Source organism: Lonchura striata, chromosome 21 (assembly GCF_050655825.1).
Source record: "Lonchura striata isolate lonStrDom1 chromosome 21, ASM5065582v1, whole genome shotgun sequence".
Lineage (NCBI taxonomy): Eukaryota > Metazoa > Chordata > Aves > Passeriformes > Estrildidae > Lonchura > Lonchura striata.
In genome coordinates, this window is record NC_140723.1 from 1,031,130 (window position 1) to 1,053,088 (window position 21,959).

Below are 21,959 nucleotides of genomic sequence, written 5' to 3' on the forward strand. Positions count from 1 at the left end.
GGAAGGAAATGCAGTCACAGAGGCTGGGATGCTGCTCTGCAAACATTCATTAATTCTCCTTCAGAGTCCTGAGGAGCCCAAATACCACCAGCCCAACAAACAGCAGCTCAAAATGCAGCCCTGACAGCCTCTAATTTGCAAAGCTTTTACAGTTACAGCTTCCAAAATTCCACTATCCACTCTGCTGAAGTAAAGACCAGCAGCAAGGTCTGTGAGAGGCCCCCACACACCCTGAGTGCCAGCCTTGCTCTCTAACACTGATTTTCTCCTTGGAGGCTCACACTGCTTTCCAAGTTTAGTCATTTAGAGACAGAAAATGAGCAGGGGGGTTGCTTTTGATATTTCATCTTAAATTCACATTTTAAAAGTATTCTGGGCAAAGAGGTTTAGCTTCCTTTCAATAATTCACCTGGCAGCTAATAAGCATTTTCCAGATAAGCTGCATTGTCTGTGGATGGCAGCAGCACCTCCTGTTCCCAGCACTCCAGAGCAGGAATTCTGCATTTCACCAGAAGATTTACCAGAGAGGTAAAAAGCACTTCATGCTTATTACACACTTCCACGGAGATCTACAACTACCCTCTAGTTAAATTTTTCCACTGGTTAGAGCAGAATATCAGTAGTTACAATCACTGGTTTTATTCCCCAGTTTGTCATCAATTCATTGCGTGTCCAGAGCCATTTGTTTGCAGAGGGCAGAGAAATAATCTGGTATTATAATAAATTAGAATCTCATGTTAACCTTTCATGCATCACGACACATTGTGCCTCCCCCGTGTTCTCTGCAAGAACACCATGTGCAATTATCCTTCTGCTCATCCTGTACACTCAGAGGTTATTTTTCAAGTGTGCTTGGCACACACGTTTATTCCATTTTTATCTTTCCGCTCCCATCTTTTCTTTAGAGGCAAAAAGAACTGAAAGGATGTAAAAGGGGAGTTAGAACAGTCCCAGGGAAAACTGCAGCCAGAGATCTCCTCTGTGCCTGAGCAGATTTCCAGCCTGGCTCCTGATGCCAGGCTGGAAGGGGACTCAGCAGAGGCCTGTGGGTCCCAGGGGCTCCCAGCTCACTGCTGGAATGCTCCCAGTTTATAAGAAAGGTTTAATATGTAAATCAAAGACTTCCCCCCACCACAACAGAAGCCAGTTTGTCTTCAAGTAAGTGGCTTCAGCAAAGTGACTCTGAACAAAAAAATGTCTCCAGATGGCTGTGGTGAAACACCATCTGAGCACCATTATCAGGGAGATTATTCAATTTGCATCTCGACAATATCCATGCACGTTTGGCATGCTGGAAATCAGCTGACAAATAATGCCTTGCTGTTGGGGTCTGGAACATTGGAATTGTCTCCCTCAGCCTGTCAAGGCTGGGCAGCTCAGCCTGGAGGGTGCAAGAGCAGCAGCTCCAGGGCAGGGCAGAGGCAGGGCACAGCCCTGCTGGGCAGGCAGAGCTCCCCAGCTCTGGGCTGAGCTGGCACCAGGGAAAGCACTCAGAGCTGCCTTCAGTGCCATTCACCCAGAGAGCCAGAGGGCAGGGAGAGGGCACAGCTGGGCTGGGGCTCCGTGACCCCAGGAACCTCTGTCCCCCTGGCTGTGCCCCAGAGCCCCTGACACCTCTGTGCCCAGCCCAGGCTGTCCCCAGACTGTCCCCTAGCCCCTGGCTGACCCCAGGCTGTCCCTAGGCTGTCCCCAGGCTATCCCCCAGCCCCTGGCTGACCCCAGGCTGTCCCAGAGTGCCCCTGACACCTCTGTGCCCAGCCCAGGCTGTCCCCAGGCTATCCCCCAGCCCCTGGCTGACCCCAGGCTGTTCCCCCAGCTCCAGGCTGTCCCTAGGCTGTCCCCAGGCTGTCCCAGAGAGCCCCTGACACCTCTGTCCCCAGCCCAGGCTGTCCCCAGGCTGTCCCCCAGCCCCTGGCTGACCCCAGGCTGTCCCAGGCTGTCCCCAGCCTGTCCCCAAGCTGTCCCCAGCCCCAGACTGTTCCCAGGCTGTCCCCAGCCCATCCCAGGCTGTCCCCAGCCCATCCCCAGCCCGTCCCAGGCTGTCCCCAAGCTGTCCCCAGCCCATCCCCAGCCCGTCCCCAAGCTGTCCCAGCCCCTGGCTGTCCCCAGCTGTCCCAGGTGTCCCCAGCCCTGCTGACCTGAGGGCAGCAGCGTGGTAGGTGTCCACGTAGTCGGAGATGAAGAGCTCGCGGTTCTTGATCACGGGGTCTGTGATCACCAGCTCCCGGCCCGAATCTGCCACACACAAACACAGACACGGCCCTGAGACACGGCTGGGCACCACTGCCACTGCCCCAGCTGGGCACAGCTCCGGGGTGCTCCTCAGGGGGCTCCAACACGCCCTTCATGTGGTCACTCAGCTGTGGGATGCAGGAATTGACGTGGAGAACATCTCATCTGTTCTCATCCATCAATTCTCCCAGGATTTCTGAAGGGGAAAACCTCCCTAAGGGCACTGGGTGACTCCTCTGGAGCACTGGGAGCACTCACTCCCAGGTGGAAGGAACCAAGGAAGTGAATTTGTTCTGGTTTCCAGGATGAGGTAAGTGTTCCTGTGCACATTTAATGTCAAATCTTCAACAAAATCCTGACAGTGTAACTGCCTAGTGCTCTGGCTTTGAGGTAAATATTGACATTCATGTTCAAACACAGACAATTCTGAGTGTTAACAAAAGAACTGGAAGACAACTTTTTCCAAGACTTCTTTCTAATACCTTTGAGGAAGACACAAAAAAACTTCTCCACACACGGGAGATTGCATTAAAAAGAAGCCATGCTATCAAAAATACTTTTTGACACTGTGCCTGTAATCTCATTGTTAGAAGTTTCAAATAAATTAGTAACAGAAATGTTAGATTTGTGGAGCTTTTGCTAAAAGCACACACAAAATGTCCTTTAAAAGGGGAGCGTGTGCTCAACTTTGTTCTGTCGGGCACCAGAAAGTTGCTGCATTCCATATTTCAATCATCAACTTTTATCATCACAGTTCACCTTGGAGTAGCTTCAGAATTTTTAACAGTTGCCTCAAGGAAATTTCCTGGTAAGAACAGAAGCAAATGTTATGTCTTCCCTGGAGGCAGGAGATAAATGACACTGGGATATGTACTAAAGTTTCTTCTGCTTCTATGAAACACAAATCACACTTGTTTTTGCAAAGAGAAAAGGGGAAACTCAGCTCCATTCCTCACTGCAATACCAATCACAGGGAATATTCATGTGAAAGACACAGTTCTCATGAGACTGTGGCAGAACCACAGAAACCAGAGCAGATCCCCAATTTCTGCAGATAATTTGGTGCTCAGTTTCTTTATCAGTACAGTGTCCAGGAGGCCTGCCAAGGATCCAGGGTGATTTTGCTTTTCTATCCTCTCTCAATGAGAGAATAAATACTACTACTACTACTAATAATAATAATACAATGCTATTAATTATTATTAATAATGCAGCCCAGCACTTCCAGCATACCTGGAATGTCCCTGATTACAGGAACAGGACACACACCAGTGACACCAGGCAGGTAAGAAACCACCAGTCCTGGTTCCACACACCGTGCAGAAGTGTTCTGGCTCTGCTAAAGCTGGGATAGGCCAGGCTGGCTCTGTTAAACCTGGGATAGGCCAGGCTGGCTCTGTTAAACCTGGGATGGGCCAGGCTGGCTCTGTTAAACCTGGGATGGGCCAGGCTGGCTCTGTTAAACCTGGGATGGGCCAGGCTGGCTCTGTTAAACCTGGGATGGGCCAGGCTGGCTCTGTTAAACCTGGGATGGGCCAGGCTGGCTCTGTTAAACCTGGGATAGGCCAGGCTGGCTCTGTTAAACCTGGGATGGGCCAGGCTGGCTCTGTTAAACCTGGGATAGGCCAGGCTGGCTCTGTTAAACCTGGGATGGGCCAGGCTGGCTCTGTTAAACCTGGGATAGGCCAGGCTGGCTCTGTTAAACCTGGGATTGGGCCAGGCTGGCTCTGCTAAAGCTGGGATGGACCAGGCTGGCTCTGTTAAACCTGGGATAGGCCAGGCTGGCTCTGTTAAACCTGGGATAGGCCAGGCTGGCTCTGTTAAACCTGGGATAGGCCAGGCTGGCTCTGTTGAAGCTGGGATTGGGGCAGACTGGCTCTGTTAAACCTGGGATGGGCCAGGCTGGCTCTGTTAAACCTGGGATTGGGGCAGGCTGGCTCTGTTGAAGCTGGCACGGGGCAGGGCAGGGCTCACTCACCGTTCTCGTTGTGCCTGTCCTGCACCAGGTGCTGGTACACCGAGTCGGGCACCTCGGACTGGCGGTAGTACCACTTGACGTTCATCAGCAGATGGTCCCTCTTGCTCTGCAAAACAACCCTGGGGCGTTACTGGCACGGAAATCAGCCCACAGCCCCACAGCCCTCCCTGGGAAAAGCCCCAGGGGCAGACCCAGAGGGAGGAAAGCGTTTGTTTCTGCAGCCTGTGCTGCTGACAGATTGATTTCCAGCCCACACAAAGGCAGGGAGACCCTCCTGCATCAGTTGTGTCTCTCTGCATCTGACCAGCAAACCCCAATCTACTCACTCATGTTAATTAACCCAAGCAAAGAGGCAGGGATCAGAAAAGGATTGCAATTTCTGGCCTCGTGCAGTCTGCTGATTTCCACAAATAAGAAGCATTTATGGCCAAACATTCAAAAAAGAATACCCACAGTGACACCATTCAGTGCAACCATTCTTAGCAGTGGAAACCAAGAGATAATAGATTTTTTTTCCCCCGAAGGACAGATGGATCCCGACATAATCATAGATGTTCTTTATTACACAAAAGAAAAGGATGCTGCACTTCAATCACAATAATTACAGGCTCTGACTGCTCATCAACCCCACAGCAAAATTTACACTAAACTCTCTTCCCCAAATGCTCTTTTTTCATTGAGGCTCCAGCCACCCATTTGCTCCTTCTTAGAAGGAAACTGGGGCATAAACCACTTAAAGAGAACTTTTAGACCAAGTCACTACAGACTCTGCTCAGTTGACCTCCAAACCCCTGGTCTGCAATTCTCCCTCCCAAACCCAGGAGGAACAAAGGCCTGCAGGGCAAGGAACATTCTTTCCGGCTGTTTTCCTGCGTCCTGCAATCCTGCAGGGCTCTCCCGAGCCGTGCCAAGCCCGGCTTCCAGCGCGGGGCACTGCCAGGGAGGCTCTGCTGCCTCCTGCCCGCTGCCGGAGCCTTTCTGCTGGACAAACAGCCCGCAAACCAAACTGCAAAAAGGCATTTTCCGAGCGGAGCCCGTGCAATACCGGCACACCACTGCCAGTGGCAGCATTGTGCCAGGAAAGCCGGGGCCGAGCTGCTTCCCCATCCCGAGCATCCCCGGGCACAGCAGCCCGAGCCTTTTACACACAACATTTGCAATCAAAGCCAGCGAGCTCGTCTAATGCACGGCAAAAAAAATTAAAAAAAAAAAAAATCAAAAGGGCAAGGAGTGAGAGGCGGCTCTGATTTCTGCTGCCTGCTGTTCCAAAATTGGGGTTGCAGGCTCGGCTGTGCTGCTGAAATAATGCTCTGTGCACCACGGCTTTTATGAGCAGTCTCTGAATTCTGGAGACAAAAACTCCAAGGAAATAATCTGTTACCCTCTCGCTAAGAGTTCATCAGTTCTCTCAGTGGAGCTCGCAGCAATGATGGCAAACATCAACCCAGCATTTCTCTGCAAATGCTCTTTGTGTTTGTCAGCTGAGAGGACAAAAACCCCACTCTTTTGTCACACAAACCCTGAGAGGATGCTCGGAGAGCTGCACTGGCACCGATCCCACTCACACACACAAGGACAGCTCACAACAGGCACCAGGGCTCTGCTTTTCCTGCCTCTGGAGTGTTTCAGAGAACAGAACCCCCCGGAGCCCTGCACAGGAGGCACATCTGCACATGGAGTGCAAAATGCAGCCTGGAATTTGGGGTGCTGCTCTGGAACAGCAAATGACAGCAGGGGAGGAGGAGGAGGACTGGAAACATGTGCCAAAGCTTCCCCACAAACCCAAAATCATCCCAGGTGTGAGCCAGCACCCAGAGACTCAGGAGAGAAAACAGGGAGCTGCTGCACCTGGGCAAAGGAGGAATGCAGGGAATGTGCAGGGATGGCTGTGTGTCCTTCCAGAGCCCCTGGGAGGGCACAGCTGTGCAGGGGCAGCTCTGGCAGTGCCCAAACTCTGTGTGCAGGTGATCCTGGCAGTGCCCAGACTCCGTGTGCAGGTGATCCTGGCACTGCCCAAACTCTGTGTGCAGGTGATCCTGGCACTGCCCAGACTCCGTGTGCAGGTGATCCTGGCACTGCCCAAACTCTGTGTGCAGGTGATCCTGGCAGTGCCCAGACTCCGTGTGCAGGTGATCCTGGCAGTGCCCAAACTGTGTGCAGGTGATCCTGGCAGTGCCCAGACTCTGTACAGGTGATCCTGGCAGTGCTCAAACTCTGTGCAGGTGATCCTGGCAGTGCCCAGACTCTGTGCAGGTGATCCTGGCACTGCCCAAACTCTGTGTGCAGGTGATCCTGGCAGTGCCCAAACTCTGTGTGCAGGTGATCCTGGCAGTGCCCAGACTCTGTGCAGGTGATCCTGGCACTGCCCAAACTCTGTGTGCAGGTGATCCTGGCAGTGCCCAAACTCTGTGTGCAGGTGATCCTGGCAGTGCCCAGACTCCGTGTGCAGGTGATCCTCGGCTTCTACACGCCCCGAGGGGATCCCAGAAAAAGGAGGAATGGCACTGCCACTGTCCCCCTGCCCTCTTTTGGATAGAGGTATTCTAGGACTTTAATTACAATTATACATAAAACAGTTTTATAAATAAAATTACAAACTACCCCCCCCCCGGCAATATACTAATTTTGCTTGAATAAATTTTAATTTCAGTTTGTTGTTTCTTGGTGCCAATTTCTAAGGGGCTTCTGGGGCCTGCTTCAGTTGAGTGTGGTGGATTTGGGTATTCTGCTTCTTAATCTCGACTGCAGTGAAGAGCATTTGGAATGCTCTTTTTTACTGTGGTTCTAAAGTCTTTTCTGTAAGACACTCAACGTATACATAATTTTTAGGCTGTATGTTGTGAGTTGGCTCACTTGGCTCTTTGTTTTGAGGTCACACTCCCAGCCCAAGGGGACACGGTGATGCCACCAGCCCCTTCCCTGCCATTTCTGTCCCAGCACAGGGGACACGGCCAAGGGCAGCACTCACACTCATTTCAGCACTGGAGGGAAGAAATCCGTGCTTCAAAGTGAGGTTTTTCCCCTGCTGCCATAAGGAACCACCTCACTCTGTCCCACCTCCCTAAAGATCCTTTTGGTCCTTCAGGCAAGGCAAGAAGAAGTTTTTGCTGGTTGCCACAAGTCGTGGAAGCCCCAGCAGACACCAGTGTGTGCTGACACTGGAGCAGCAGGGATTCCACGAGAGCTTCTCAGGAATATTCACAGGGAGCACAAAGTGTTCGCAGCGTTCTGCAGTGTTTTATCTCTCAGAAATGAGATTACCCATCAGGCTGGGGCTGATGGCACTCACAGGGCACCACTGCAAAGCAAAGGAGATTACAGGGGGTCCCGAACACCCAGAAATGGCTTTTCTTTCACCTCAGAAAACAACAAGAATGTGTCTTTTAAAGCTATGGAGAAAATACGCGAAATTAGAGTTAAAACCAAACGGGTGCTAGAACCAAAACACAACCAACCCAAAGGTGCTGCACCTCTCAGAGTCTGCCCCCAGCTCCCAGCTCTTAACTCCTAACACCTCAATTCTATCAGAGGGGCATTTTAAGTGATTTAGAAATGAGAAGATAAACGGGGCCAAGGTGAAGACCAGAGCAATTTCAGACTCTGCTGCTGACGTGCCCATTTGGAGCACGGAATGCTGCCTATGGAACAGCTCCGTGCCAACACACAGGCAGAGCAGCAACAAAAACATCATTTACAGTGAGATGTGCAAGGAGCCCTTCACAGAAAAGCCTGGGACAATGATGCACTTGGCTTGGGCTGGCTTGTGGGTTCTGGGTTTCTTTGGGGGTGTTTTTTGGGGGAAGATGAGCTGATCTCCTTCCTAAATCCTTTTTTTACCACCACTGGTCATTTTTGGCCAATTCATTTAACAGCTGCACCCTGACAAGCCCTTTTTTGTGCCCAGCTCTCCAGCACAGACGATTTTGTGGGGTTTAACCTGAAGCTTCAATCTTGCTAAAAATACAAATCGTCTGTCAGAGCCTCCCTTTTCACATTTACATCCCTCATGGCACAGAAATTCCTAGACATGCTATTTTGTCAGCCAACTTCCTAAATACGTATGTCATTTATAAAGCAGACTGCACTCAGAGGTGTCAAGGCGCCAATTTCTGTGGCAGACTATTTATTTTCAAACCATGTGCACACAAAAGAAGTGTCCCCTACCTCCTAAAAGTGTGACTTCCCCCCCCCCCCCCTTTTTTTACACCTTTACATCTGAAAAGCTGCAGACAGTCACATGCCAAACCCAGGCTTGCAGAAACTGCAGCCATGGCAAGAGCTTTAAATTTCAAGTGTCTTTCTGTCAGCTCAAAACGATTCCCTGTGCTGCAAAACCACATTCTCCCCTTTAATGAAAATATTGTCTTTTGCTGCAGCGCTCACAAAGTGCTCATTTGGGGGTTTTATTCTCGCTGACATTTTGGGTTTTGTTCCTTTTAAACAGCATGAATCAGTTTTGGACATTGAACAAGAATTAGATGGGATCTGTAAATGGATTAAAGCATTTCAGTTCACAAGCATCTGGTCAACTTCTATTTAAAATGAGCCTCTGCCTTGAAGGGCAAAAAATAATGCTGCAAGTTCTCTTTAAAAAGCAGGAATGTCCCAATTTCCACAGCATTTGTGAGAGTTCCAAGGTGCCAGTTTTCCCTGGGACACTTCAGAACAGAGCTGCTGCATCTCCAGGGATTGCAGGGGGTGAGGAACCAAACCCAGGATGTCCTGCAGAACCTCCCAGAGGGATTAATCCTGCACTTCACTCCTTGCCCCATTTAGATCCACGTTAAATCACAGGCAGCTTTGGGAACAACCAGCCAAGTGCTGGAGGTGACAGATGGGCACGCTGGACCAGCAGCAGTTCCAGAGGAACAAACAGCAAACAGGGAGCAGAACATCCTCCCTCCCATGGCCTGCCACCATGAAACCTCACTCCTGCTGCACAACTGCGTTTTACTCAGTCAATTCTGACATTTACCAACAGGCAAAGGAGAGAAAAAGGAAAATAAAGACCACTCGGATTCACCGTGGGTGGAAAAAAAAAGAAAAAAAAGCAGAAGGGGGACACAAACGAACCTATCTGGAAATCAGGAGCTACAAGAGACACAGCAAGGATTATTTCTCTTCCCTCCCCACAACAGCACGTGTGATTCCACGTTCTCAGGGTATCTTTTTGTAGGCTGTTTGCTAATTAATTAAGAAAACTGATCAGCTGTTTGTAAGCCAAGCAAACCCAGCCTGGAAATGCAGAGGTTATTACTACAAATGAATGTTATTTTTGCAGCTTGATTATTTAATTCAGACGCCTGCATAGCAACACATAATTACTCCTTGCAAACAGAGCAGCATTGTCAGTGTTCAGCAAGAAACACAAATGTGAAATAAAAGCAGTAATGTGGCCACATGCAGATTGATCCCCTGTGCCCCTGGCTGGAGCAGGGCAGGGCTGTCCTCTCACCCCAAAGCAAACCTCTCGGCCTGTTCCTGCCAGTGAATGACTGCTCCATGCACGGGGGTTTCCTGAGCCTGGGTGCCTCAGCTGGGCACACCAGGCGGGCTCCAGGGCTGTGATTTGGGCTGATGGAGAGCAGGAAGGGGAGGCAGGAAAAGCCAAGCCTTGGGAAAGCCACGGATAATCCATCAGCACGTTCGCTCAAGTGGGAGCTGAGCTGGGAACCAGCAAACATTGCTGTTTCCAGGCCCATTTCTGTGATCTATGCAGGGCACAGAGTAATTGATTGACAAAACAATATTGGATTTTTTTCACAACAGCTCGTGCCTGACATTTTCCGACTGTTTACAGCAAGGCTTTTTCACGTGTCCTTTTTATTCACAAATAAAACTCCTTTTGGGATTCACCGAGTCACCTCAGCATGCTGGAAATGAATTCAGGCAGGCGGAGGAGGAACTCTGAGATGTGAAGCACCCCTCACACTCAGCCCCTCACAGGTGCACAGAGCACTGCACACCTGCAGGGACACACCTGGCCCAGACCCCACGGGAAGTGTTTGTTCTGTACCCCCAAAACGTGAAGCAGCACCATCTGCAAACATCACAAACATTCATTTGTGGCCTCACAGGAGGACAGGGGAGGGCACCACAAGCACAGCTGAGCCTACAGGCACACACTGACCCCCCCAGCATCCACCAGCAGTGTGTGCACAGCTTTAGGAGCTGCAGAGCCTGGCCAAACCCACCTTTGCAGCCGGGCGCATTCCCTGCAGGGCTCCCCGGCTGCAGCTCCCGCGCATGGCGCTCCGTGGTGCCCGCCCCACCCGCAGCTGATGCCCAGGAGATGCCATCTGCTGTCTCCCAGCGTGGGTGTTTGGCACTGGAGCTGCCAGACTTGCTGCAAACCACAGCTCAGCCCCGAGCTGCAGCAGGGCTCCGCGAGCACGGCGTGCTCTGCGGGGCTGCACGCGGCGCAGGAACTGCAGCGGGGCCAGACCCACCTGGAAATGCACAAACAGCACCAAACGGAGCTGCTGAGCCCGGCGGGGAGACCCACCTCCCCTGGAGCCTGCACTGCAGCTCCCCGTGCTTCCAGCACGCTGCAGCCCTGAGGAATTCAGCAAATCCTGCAGCTTTACAAGAGCTGACTGCTGTGGAACAAGTGTCACCAACAGCCCTTTGTTTTATTGAGTGTCGCTCCCATGTCTCACCTTGGGCACAGCCTCATCCAGGGTTTTCCAGGAGAAAAAGAACATGATTCATTTCAGGTAATGACTGTGAGATGTCTGTATTTAAAATAAACTCTACTGTTTATTCCATCAGCTTTCCAGCTTTACCAGAAACAAAGCTGCTCGCTGTGCTGAGAACCAGCAAGTCACCTGTTTTCATTTAAGTGAAATACACTTAGGTACAAAATACCCTTAACATTTCACTGTGAACCTAAACGACAAAAGATAATTTCATCTTGTTAAAAAAAAAAGCAGTTATGCTTAATAACTGACTGTCTTAAAATAAAACTATGATAAGATCTTCCATGAAGGTTATGGGTCATTGCTTACTACCTCATTTAATCCCTTTGTGTCTCTTTCTGCTCCGTTTCCTTTTTTCCCATCCAGGATTCCTGGGTTTATTTTCCTCCCCAAATCTCCACGTTAAGTGGAATTCCAGGTAATTGTCCAGGTGCAGGTGCTGCAGCACCCAAAGCTGCTGCCCCTCCACTGGTGCCTCTCAAGGGGATGCCACTGCACCCAGCTGGGCAGGGAGATGCCATTTCACAATAAACTCACAAACAGGACTCATGCAAACTCCCAGGTGAGCCGTGGAGGTGCCACATCTCTGCTGTCACTGCACAAACACCCCCAAAGGAGACACACACCCAGAGTCATTAATGGGCTGCAATTAAAACGCCTGAGAGAGAAAGCAATAAGCACTATTTCTGATCACAGCATCCCTGCTCGTGTTTTCTGCCTCTCCCAGCCCCACTGTGATTACAGATTTTGCCTTTCCCCAGGAGCAGATTCGGGGGGAGCTGCTGACCCAGAACTGCCAGGGACCCTCCCGAGCATCTCCTGCTCAGCTCAGCACCAGGAGCCAGCAGCCACCACCACCTAATGGGATCACAAATGCATTTAACTGATCATTGAATGGATGCTCCAGTAATTAAATTCCATTAAGGTTTTTTTAGCATTATGCCAAAGAAGTGCAAGACTGAAATGAAGATACCATTCGGGCCCCGCCTGACATTTGCCATTAAATGTCATTTATAGCACATAGCTCAGATCTAATTGCAGAGCAGCACCAGCCACAGTATTTATCACTTCTATTAAAACAAGCAGCACTCAGCAGTGGGGCTATTCAAAGCCATCATACACAGTTTAAATAGATTTCTCACCTTTTAAATATCAAGAGGCCACATTTTCTTTACCATCTCACTGAGGGGTTTACCTTTGAACAAAGACACACCAAGAGCTGGAGGATAAAACAATCAGGATTCAGTTTGCTCTGCAAACCCAGCCCCGAGTTTGAACAGTCACCGCCTGCTAAAATATCACCTCACAGGCAGGCGATTTTATACCAGGAAAAATTAAAGCACCTTTGCCAACAGGCTGGGGTTGGAAATTACAAAAAGAAAAGGATAAAAGTGCACTGATCAGCCAGATCCTGTGACTTGGCTGTTTCACCACAAAAGCAAGGAAACAAAGTGTGTTTGGAAAAGAAATGCCTGGAAAGGGAATGTTTCCTTGTGCAGCTGCCCAGAGGATGCCATTTACCTGGGAAATGGTCACTTACTGAAATGTTTACCTGTCTCAGAAACTGCCCCAGCGTGTGCTGGTGACCAGCTGATGTTTGGAAGCAGAGCAAAATCAGCTGTTCACACAGAATCCACACAGGGCCAGGCACAGCCTCCACAAAAACCCGTAATTAATGCCCAACACCCAGAGCAGCTCATCAAGGAAACAAAGCAGCAATCTTAAAAATGTCAATTTGCAGGAGACAGGTTGTATCTCACCACGCAGGGAATTTTAACACAGATTGGCGCTGCCTGCCCTGGTATCAATAGCTAAATTAGCAACACCTGACTTTAGAGTTTTTCTTTGTATTTATATGTAAATTGGGACTAAATAAGCATATCCCAAACTAGCTCCACAGGCTGCAATCTAATCTGAGCAGAGAGATTGGAAAGATGCTCTCCATTCATCTGGAAATAGCCAGATATTGAAAACACTAAAATCAGAAATAACTACACTGAGAATAAACGGGATGCATTTACCTGCTAGAACAGAAAAAATCTCAAAGAAAAAGTTGGGAGAGAGATAAAAAAAAAACCAAAACACTTTTCTTGGGTGCTGGAAGTGTGAACTTACAGACAACTGGGACGGCCCACTAGAAAAAGTTCTGAAATAGAGCAATGTGGTTTTTAAACACATTTAAAAACACATCCCATGGCCACCATGTGCACTCTGCTTTGAATTGCAGTGAGCACAGCCAGCCGAGCTAATGCACAATTCCAAAGTTAATCGTTTGTCTTGGGCCATATAATCGCCACAGCATTACAACTCCAACAAATGAAGCCACTAATAACTTCTATTAAAGAAGTCAAGGTGTTAATTCACTCCCAGGTCCGGCAGCAGAGAGCTGAGGCCAAGCAGCACAAAGCACTCAGCCCTGGTGCAGAACTCCAATTCATTTCCATTACTGGGGGCACTGGATGGAACCCATCAGTGCCACCTTCAAAGGCTCTGGCTCCAGAACCCTCCTGAGGATGATGATGAGGCTGATGCTTCTCCCCCTGGCTTGGGCACATGGATTCACCCCAAGGGAAGCAGCACAGCCAGTTCTTTCCAGACTCACTGGAAACTGGAGCATTCTGCGTGCTACCATCACCCATCAATGCAGAAACTGGCAGGGAACCTTACAAAACAGAAAAATGACCAGAACTCATTCAGGCAATTTGTACAAAACCTGGTTTGACAGTTTAGAGAGAGCTCGTGATTTACATCAGCTTCCTTTCACCAAAGACAATCTCCTCAGAAAGGTTTTGCCACTTCCATGAACTTGGTTCTGCAAGCTGCTGAGCAGGAGCCTGTCTTTGGGAAAATGGAAGTGTTAGAGATTGTGCAATCAAAGGTGCAGCTCTGCCTCTCTGTGACACACAAGTTAAGGGGAGAAGCCTGGATCAATACTGAAGCCCATATTTCAGCTGCCTGTGCACTTGTCTGCACTTCTGGCTGTGCCATCTCCCTGGGAGCCTGACCCAAAAAGCCCTGGAGCTCCCCGAGTGTGCAGTACCTTGGAAAAGTGAAATCAAAGATTCATGCACTGGCACAAGCAGCACTGACAAATCCAAAGCCATTTCCCAGCACTTGAACTGGTGCAAACTGCAGCACTCGTCCTACAAGTGCTTCCCAAGGAGCACGTGATAAATTAATCTGTAAGAACGCAGTATTAGCTCCAATTTCAATATTTACCGTGCCTGGTGCAAACTCAGCCATGCTCCAGATGTGCTCCCAGCTGTTTGTTTTCCTGGCCCAATGTCTGTAGTAACAAACAGCCCCTTGGTTTAACCACCTCCAGATATGAGATTTATGATGGTATTTCACCACAGTTAATTGGGAATTTTGCACTTCAGAGGGTGAAGTTTTCAGCTGAAAGGCCCAAAGGAGCTCAAAACTCCCAGAGTTTGTGTTCTGGGGGTGCAGCACAGCCCACGAATGCACACCTGAAATCAGGAGGTGCTTTTCAGGTATTTTCTCACAAATTTGCCCCAGCTGAGGGAGAGGAGCTCTAAATCCCAGTCCAGGCTGGTGATCATCACCCTGGATCAAGAGCCCAGCACAGGGAGAGGGAATTCCTGGGTCTGGGAATATCCTGGAATATCAATATGGGAAGCACCACAGCAGCTCAGAACAGGAAAACTGGCACCAAACGGCAGCTCCCCTCTTGGAAAACACCCATCTCAATCCCCTCAGCCACAGCAAAAAGCATCCCAGGGAACACCTCCCTGCAGCCCTGTCTGATATTCCACATCCTGCAGCTTCTGCCTGCCAGGGTACCGGGGTTCACACATATCAAAGCACCCAATTGCCTTTTCTTTTCTTGCCTTCTTTTTTTTTTCTTTTTTTAAACACGAGAAATATGAAAGCAGACGCTGAAGCTGGTCCTTGTTAGCAGACCCATTTTCATCTCTTTAAACTCAAAGAGAGCAATTCCCTTGAAAACTGTCACAGCATTTTCCCAATCCATAAAGAGGAAGTTCAACAGCCTCAGGTCACTAATCGCAACGACGGGAGATACAGAGCATAAATTATGTCTTTCTATTCCACAGCACTGAAACACACACATTCTTTTATCTTACTTATTTGATTCTCTCCACAAACTGAACGCTTTAGACGTGTTTGTAGTCTAAAAAGGATGTTTTACAAATAAAAGGGAAGCACTTTGTTGTTTACACAGCATTCCTTCCATGGGGTATATTAGTATCACATCCAGGTGGGTGGACAAGGATTGCTTTACACAACAACACAACTTGGGTGTTTTCCCAAAGGAAAAACTTTATTTGAAGTTTAAGAGTTGCTCGGCACGAGTTTGTTGGTCTTAATAATTTTGCATCACTTTTAACCTTAAAATGTGCCAACAAACAACAGAAGGGAATATGATTTAAAAACCCCCAGAAGTTCTGCTTAGAAAGCAGAGCAGGATGCTTACGCACTACTAATTAAATTAAAGAGTTATTTTCCTTTCAAATACCCTCTAATGGCCCAAAAGGAACTGAGGCTGCTTTAAAAATCAATCACTTTAATCAAAATTACAAGTCCAAATCCTCCATGGATTAGTGTTTGGTGATTGCAGTGTCAAAAATGCAGATCCATCACACCCCTGGCTGCGAGTGCTGGGCAGGGACCCATCCCCAGAGGTGACACCAGGGGACAAAACCCAGCCTGAGAGCACCTGAAGCTCTGTCAGGCACAAGGTGGAGCTGCCTTGAGGCATTTCCCTAAGTGGCTGCATCAGTCTCTGCTGAGTAAAAGGGAGATTTTTCCTTTCCTGTCACTGAGGCACAGAACAGGTACTCAAAAAAGGAGATTTTGCCTTTCCTGCCACTGAGGCACAGAACAGGAACTCAAAAAGGGAGATTCTGCCTTTCCTGCCACTCGGGCACAGAACAGGAACTCAAAAAAGGGAGATTTTGCCTTTCCTGCCACTCGGGCACAGAACAGGTACTCAAAAAAGGAGATTTTGCCTTTCCTGCCACTCGGGCACAGAACAGGCACTCAAAAAGGGAGATTCTGCCTTTCCTGCCACTGAGGCACAGAACAGGAACTCAAAAAGGGAGATTCTGCCTTTCCTGCCACTGAGGTACAGAACAGGTACTCAAAAAGGGAGATTCTGCCTTTCCTGCCACTGAGGTACAGAACAGGTACTCAAAAAGGGAGATTTTGCCTTTCCTGTCACTCAGGCACAGAACAGGCACTCAGAAAAAGATTTTGCCTTTCCTGCCACCGTTCTCCTGTCCCTCCCAGCCTGTGCAGACCTCCCCAGCATTTTACAACCTTGCACAAACCAAGCCCTGCTGCACAGCGTGTCCCAAAGCTCGGGCTGGCCCCGGAGCATCCCTGCCCTGCCAGGACACTGTGCCGGGTTTAGGGTGTCCCACACCCCCAGAGCTGCACACAGGAGCACTGCCAGCATCACCCCCAGCCCAAAGAGCAATTCCAGGCACATCCCTGAGGGATGGGACACACTCTGCAACGCCGTGGCCACAGCACTTCACATTCCTCAAGGAAACCCTTCCGAAAGCAGGAAAACAAATTCCTTTAATGAATTATCCTCAGCAGCTCACAAAGCATAACAATGTGTCTTTGGAGGCTGAGCAGACACACAAGAAATCTGACAGTGCTCAAGTACCCCCAAATGACCAGAGAGAAAATTTCGACTTCAATAATCCTAAAGGTCAGAAGCATTATTAAACATGACAGATGCTCTCACTATTCAACACCACAAGACATGGCTACATTTATTCTAACTCCATTTTCTCTTGCTACATAAAACCCAGCTAATGTACAATTTGATACTTTTTTCCCCCCCCTAAAAGCTAGAGATAACATTTTTTTCTCGGTATTTTCCAGCTGGCACACAATGATTTATTTAGCACTCAATTATCTCAGCACAGGTGTAGGAAACAGGTTTACCTCGGGTAAGGGGGAGGAAAAGAGGCAGGAGAAAGGTAAAATAAAAAGCTAAAGGTGGTAAAGACCACACTGCCGTGACAAAGGGCTCAATGAAATTATAAATATCAGCTCAGGGAAGCAGCCCAGGAGCCTTTCCTGGGGGAAAAAATCCCCCACAGCCTCCAGTGCTCCCATGCCAACAAGCCAGGCACAGAAATTCCAACTGCTGGATGCCAAGTGGGGCAAAAACAAACAGGGCAATCACATTAAAAAGGAAAAAAATCAAAACAACCCCCTGTGGATTATGCTGTGGGCTTTTTTTTGTTTGTTTTGGTGTTTTGTATATTTGTTTGGGCTTTTTTTTTATGTAGCCCTTAAGTTGTAAGGTCTGGATTGCAATTGCAAAGATGCAGGCCATATGGAAGGAATGGAGGCAGAGCTGGATTTGAGCCCTCACAAACACACATACAGCCTTAACTTCCAGCTGTTAATCCTCACTCTGAACAATGCTGCCATCTGCTTTAAACCCCCAAATATGAGCACTGCCTCTCCAAAGGACCAGGATGCAATTGTGGCACAACACTGCAGCTCTGCAGGAATTCATTCACTTGCACTGCTGCATTACACTATCAAGGCTACTCGGAAAAACAACCCCAAAATCCCACAGAAATGCTAAACATTCTTTAATTGACAAAATAACGGCACGGATGAAATGACACATCTCAGCCAGGTCTGAACACAGCGTCTCCACACAGCCCTGAGCACCTTGGGAATGCAAAATATGCTGGTTTAGCTGCCTCAGAATGGATGGTTCCTGCTCCTGCCTTCCTTCACAAGATGTACAACAAAATAAAAAGAATGTTGCTCCATATTTCAGCCGAGTCCAGCGAAACTCCAGTACCCATAAATCCACAGAGCAGCCTCGTGCCTCTTCCCTCAGTTCTGAAGCTCACCTGAGAGACACTGCAAATCCCCTGCTAATTTAACAGCCTGAAAGCAGCACTTAGAGAACAGTCTGCCATACAAAAAGGATTTATTTTTACACAGATGTGACAAGCCCAAACCTCACTGTGCAGCACAGCTTAGGATCTGTGTGAGAATTCAAAGTGGCATCTGGGTAATAGCAACCAAAGGGAAAAAAAAAAATACACAGAGAAGCATTGTAAAAAGGAGGGGAATTATCAAAATGGATTCATATGCATCTGGAATTATTTTAATACAAAACGCCCAGCAAATCTCCCTGTGCTGCTGACAAATCACCAGCTGAGGTAAATCCCAGATAATGAAACATCGTAAGGAAGGCTCTATTTAATAATTTAGCCCCTGTCAAGGAGTTTGTATTGATTCTTGTTTTCAGCACAGGGAGAGAATGTTATCTGCAGCCTCACGGCTCAGTGACAGCATCAGTGGATTTAATCACTGTGCAGCCCCTGCCATGCAATCCTTAAACTGTCACCTCTGCTTCTCCATCACTGCCACCCCTCCAAAGCCCTGCACCACATCCCCAGCCCACACGTGCCCCATGCAGGCACAGAACCCGCTGCACGTTAGACAAGCCAATCTCATTTGCAGGCTACATTTTTTATTGTAAATAATTCAGTGCTCCTTCAAACGCCTCATTCGTCTGGCTCCTGTTAGCAAGGCTGCTCTGTTCCATGGCAGAGGGAGCTGTGCCACTCCAGAGCCTTGGAATCAGCCTTGGAGGGACCCCAGAGCCCCCCCAGCTCCAGCCCTGCACCTCCCACCACTCCAGCTTGCTCCAAGCCCTGTCCAACCTCGCCTTGAAAAGGTTTAGCAGCGATTTGGAGGAAGAAGAAAATATTTTTTTGCCTTTTTTTGGCCGTAGAAAGAGCAATGGATCTGGAGGAGCAGGAAAGAAAATCTGTACTAATCAGCATTTTTTCCACACCAAAAAGGAAAGGTCACGCTGCCTCGGAACTGGCCAGGAAAAATTTGCCACAAATTAATTCAGCTGCAGTTCAGGAACAGAACATCAATTCATCTGCAAACAGAATGAGGCTTTTAAATACATAAATGCTTGTGGCTACAGAAACCTCACCCAGATATTTGCATGCAAAAACCCCAGCTCCTGTAACAGTGCAGAGAATAACAGACGTAAATTTACCATGTTTGCTAAAATGCAAGGCCATATGCAGGAGGAATGCAAAGGAGAGGAAGCACGAACTGCATAATTTAGAAAAACAAATTTCTTTTGATTTTTTTCCCCTCCTTTATTCCAGGTGAGATGCAATCCTTTCCATTTTATAATCCTTTGGATTGGAGCAAAGAGATCCCAGAGGCCCACGCAGCCAAGGTCATCATACCCAGATTTTCTATTACAGGGCACTAGCAGCATTTCACAACTGTCTTTTTATGCACTTCTGCCTTTCCATCCAGACTATAAATTGTTACAAGGCCCTGGGGCAATCCAGCTGTATACTCCATTCAAATCAGGCTTCAAGGAGAAAGCTCCACAGTCAAGATGCTTCAATCAAGTAAACACACAGGCACAAAGGGCAACTGCATCACAATTAATAACGTTTCCTTTTGTACGGCAAATTCAGCGTTTTTCTGGTGTAAAGTTTCCCTCTGATGCTCCGATTCAGAGTGTGGCCATTAGCATTTTAAATGTGACATCAAATTAAGTCAGGATAGGAAAAAGCACAAACATGCTGCTGAAATCCATCTGCTGGTCGTGTTCTGGGTCCCTCTGGAACACAGGAAAACCTTAAAAAGGCAATTTGGACTCATTTATCCAAGCTGGAAATTCACACCAGGAAAGGTCTAAACGGCAGGATGGGAGGGCAGGTTTGCAGCTCTGCTGTGTTTGTGGGAATGTAGAAATAAATGAATGTAATTGTAGGAATGAGCTGCTCGCAGCTCCCACAGAGCCCGGCTGCAGCAGCCGCCTCTCTCTGCTCACCCCGTGCCTTCGCTGCTTCCTGCTCCACCTCCACTTGCTGTCCAGGGAAAAATGCAGGTCACTTCTTGGATGAGAGCCCCATGCTCCTGTCCTTGTGCAAGTCTCCTTTCCCCTTGAGGCAGGGCTCAGCTGAACCCTCCTGGCATGAGGGTTCTCAGGATGATTCCCAAAAACCAGCACAACCCTCCTGGCACGAGGGTTCCCAGGATCATTCCCAAACCCTCCTGGCACAAGGGTTCCCAGGATCATTCCCAAAAACCAGCACAACCCTCCTGGCACGAGGGTTCTCAGGATCATTCCCAAAAACCAGCACAACCCTCCCGGCACGAGGGTTCCCAGGATCATTCCCAAACCCTCCTGGCACGGGGGTTCCCAGGATCATTCCCAAAAACCAGCACAACCCTCCTGGCATGAGGGTTCCCAGGATCATTCCCAAACCCTCCTGGCACGAGGGTTCCCAGGATCATTCCCAAAAACCAGCACAACCGTCCTGGTACAAGGGTTCTCAGGACCATTCCCAAAAACCAGCAAACTGTCCTGGCACGAGGGTTCCCAGGATCATTCCCAAAAACCAGCACAACCCTCCTGGCACGAGGGTTCCCAGGCTCCAGGATCATTCCCAAAAACCAGCACAACCCTCAGCACTCAGCTAATCCCACCTTGTGCTTCGTGCCCCGCTCCCAAAACACCAAAATTCAGTCAACTTCTCCCACTTCTGATCTCTGCAGGCAGATAAAGCCCTTTTTCCCACAGACATGGCTCTGCACTACTTTTGATATTTAAATTGAGCCTTAATCAAAGCTGGATACGCATGGGTTTAGAGGCACTACATAATTAATATATTCATATCTGAAATGTAATTACTGCTGTTGCATCATATATTTAAAGCCAACAGCTGGCTATTTAAGGTGAGGAAGACTTTCACTGGGATAAAACAATCTTGTAACCAACTGTGCAGGGTTTTCTTGGCTCACAACCACTCCTGAGGAGGCAGCTTCAGCAGGGATGCCCCAGAGCCTGGGACAAGTTCCCTGGCTGAGCTCTCTGCAGGGAGAGCTTTGCTGGGATCCTGAAGGATTCACGAGGATATTCCTGTTATATATATCCTCCTGTTCGCGAGGATATTCCTGTTATATATCCTCCTGTTCATGAGGATATTCCCACCACAGCCTATCAGAGACCTCCCTAAAACAGGTTTAATTTCTGTACCTGGGGGGTGTGGGGTTATAAAATGTCCCTTAACCCCTTTGAGGGCACAGAAGAACTGCACTTCTGCACATTTATTGGATTTTCTCACAAAAGTCACTCAGCTAAGTTTTAATTGTGTGTTTTCATCAGCCAGAAGTAATCACAATCAACATTTTAATTAAGATAAAGAGAATGGACAGAATTTTAGGACTTGTTAACCACAAACAAAGAGATAAAAGGAAATTTTACTGTTTATAATTCTTTGCATTACAATCAGTGTAAACTACAAAAGAAACACATTAAATACTATTATTTAATTAAAAAAAAAAAAAACTTAGCTCTGAAGCCATACCCTCAGCCTGAAGAAAATACAAATCTGTTTCTTCAAATGGCCTGATCTGAGAAGAAATTCAGTGAGAATTTCCACTTTCAAAAGACAGCACTCTTCAATTAAAAGAGAGTTTTTGACAAAAGGACTTGTTTCTTTTTGGGGGCAGTGGTGGAACGAAGCAGCAGAAAGTGCTGGGTGTGAATGACAGACAGCACTGGCTGACCCTCTGCTATTTCCTCCAGAAATTCCACTCTTGTGCCAGAAACTCAGGAGATCCAAACCTCAGGATTTTGGCCAGGTTTGATGGAGCCCCAGCAGAGCTCAGAGCCACAAGGACAGGCTAAGCAACTGCAGCCAGGCTGAAGGACACGGATCGAGGGAAGATTGGAACAATTTGGTTAAAATGAACACTGAGGGGAGGCGCAGACAATTCCCAGTTCCCTGCCCCTCCTCTGCCACCTCCAACAGCCTCAGCCAGCCCTGCTCTGCTGCTCTGCTTTGATCAAGGTATTTGTAGCACCAAAGAGCGTTTAAGGAATGCTTCGTCAAGCCTGTATGTTTTTTAAATGTTTGACTCGTGCCAAATTAAAATGAACGAGAAGTATGCTTCCCTAACTTCCTGATGAATAGGAAATGGGGATTTCTGACAGCAGCAGGCTGCTGTGGGAACAACTGCATTGTTAAAAATGC

At 48.4% G+C, this 21,959-nt stretch overlaps 1 protein-coding gene across 7 annotated transcripts in view; it reads right to left on the minus strand.

Moving 5' to 3' along the window:
- RERE (arginine-glutamic acid dipeptide repeats) overlaps positions 1–21,959 on the minus strand; it is a 170,411-nt gene that overhangs the window by 78,907 nt on the left and 69,545 nt on the right. For all 7 annotated transcript variants that reach the window (XM_085558655.1, XM_085558654.1, XM_085558650.1 and 4 more), the window contains exons 4-5: positions 4,211–4,316; positions 2,139–2,235 (exon numbers count right to left, since the gene is read on the minus strand). In XM_085558655.1, the coding sequence (XP_085414781.1) occupies positions 2,139–2,235; positions 4,211–4,316 (203 nt within the window). The remainder of the gene's footprint in view (positions 1–2,138; positions 2,236–4,210; positions 4,317–21,959) is intronic.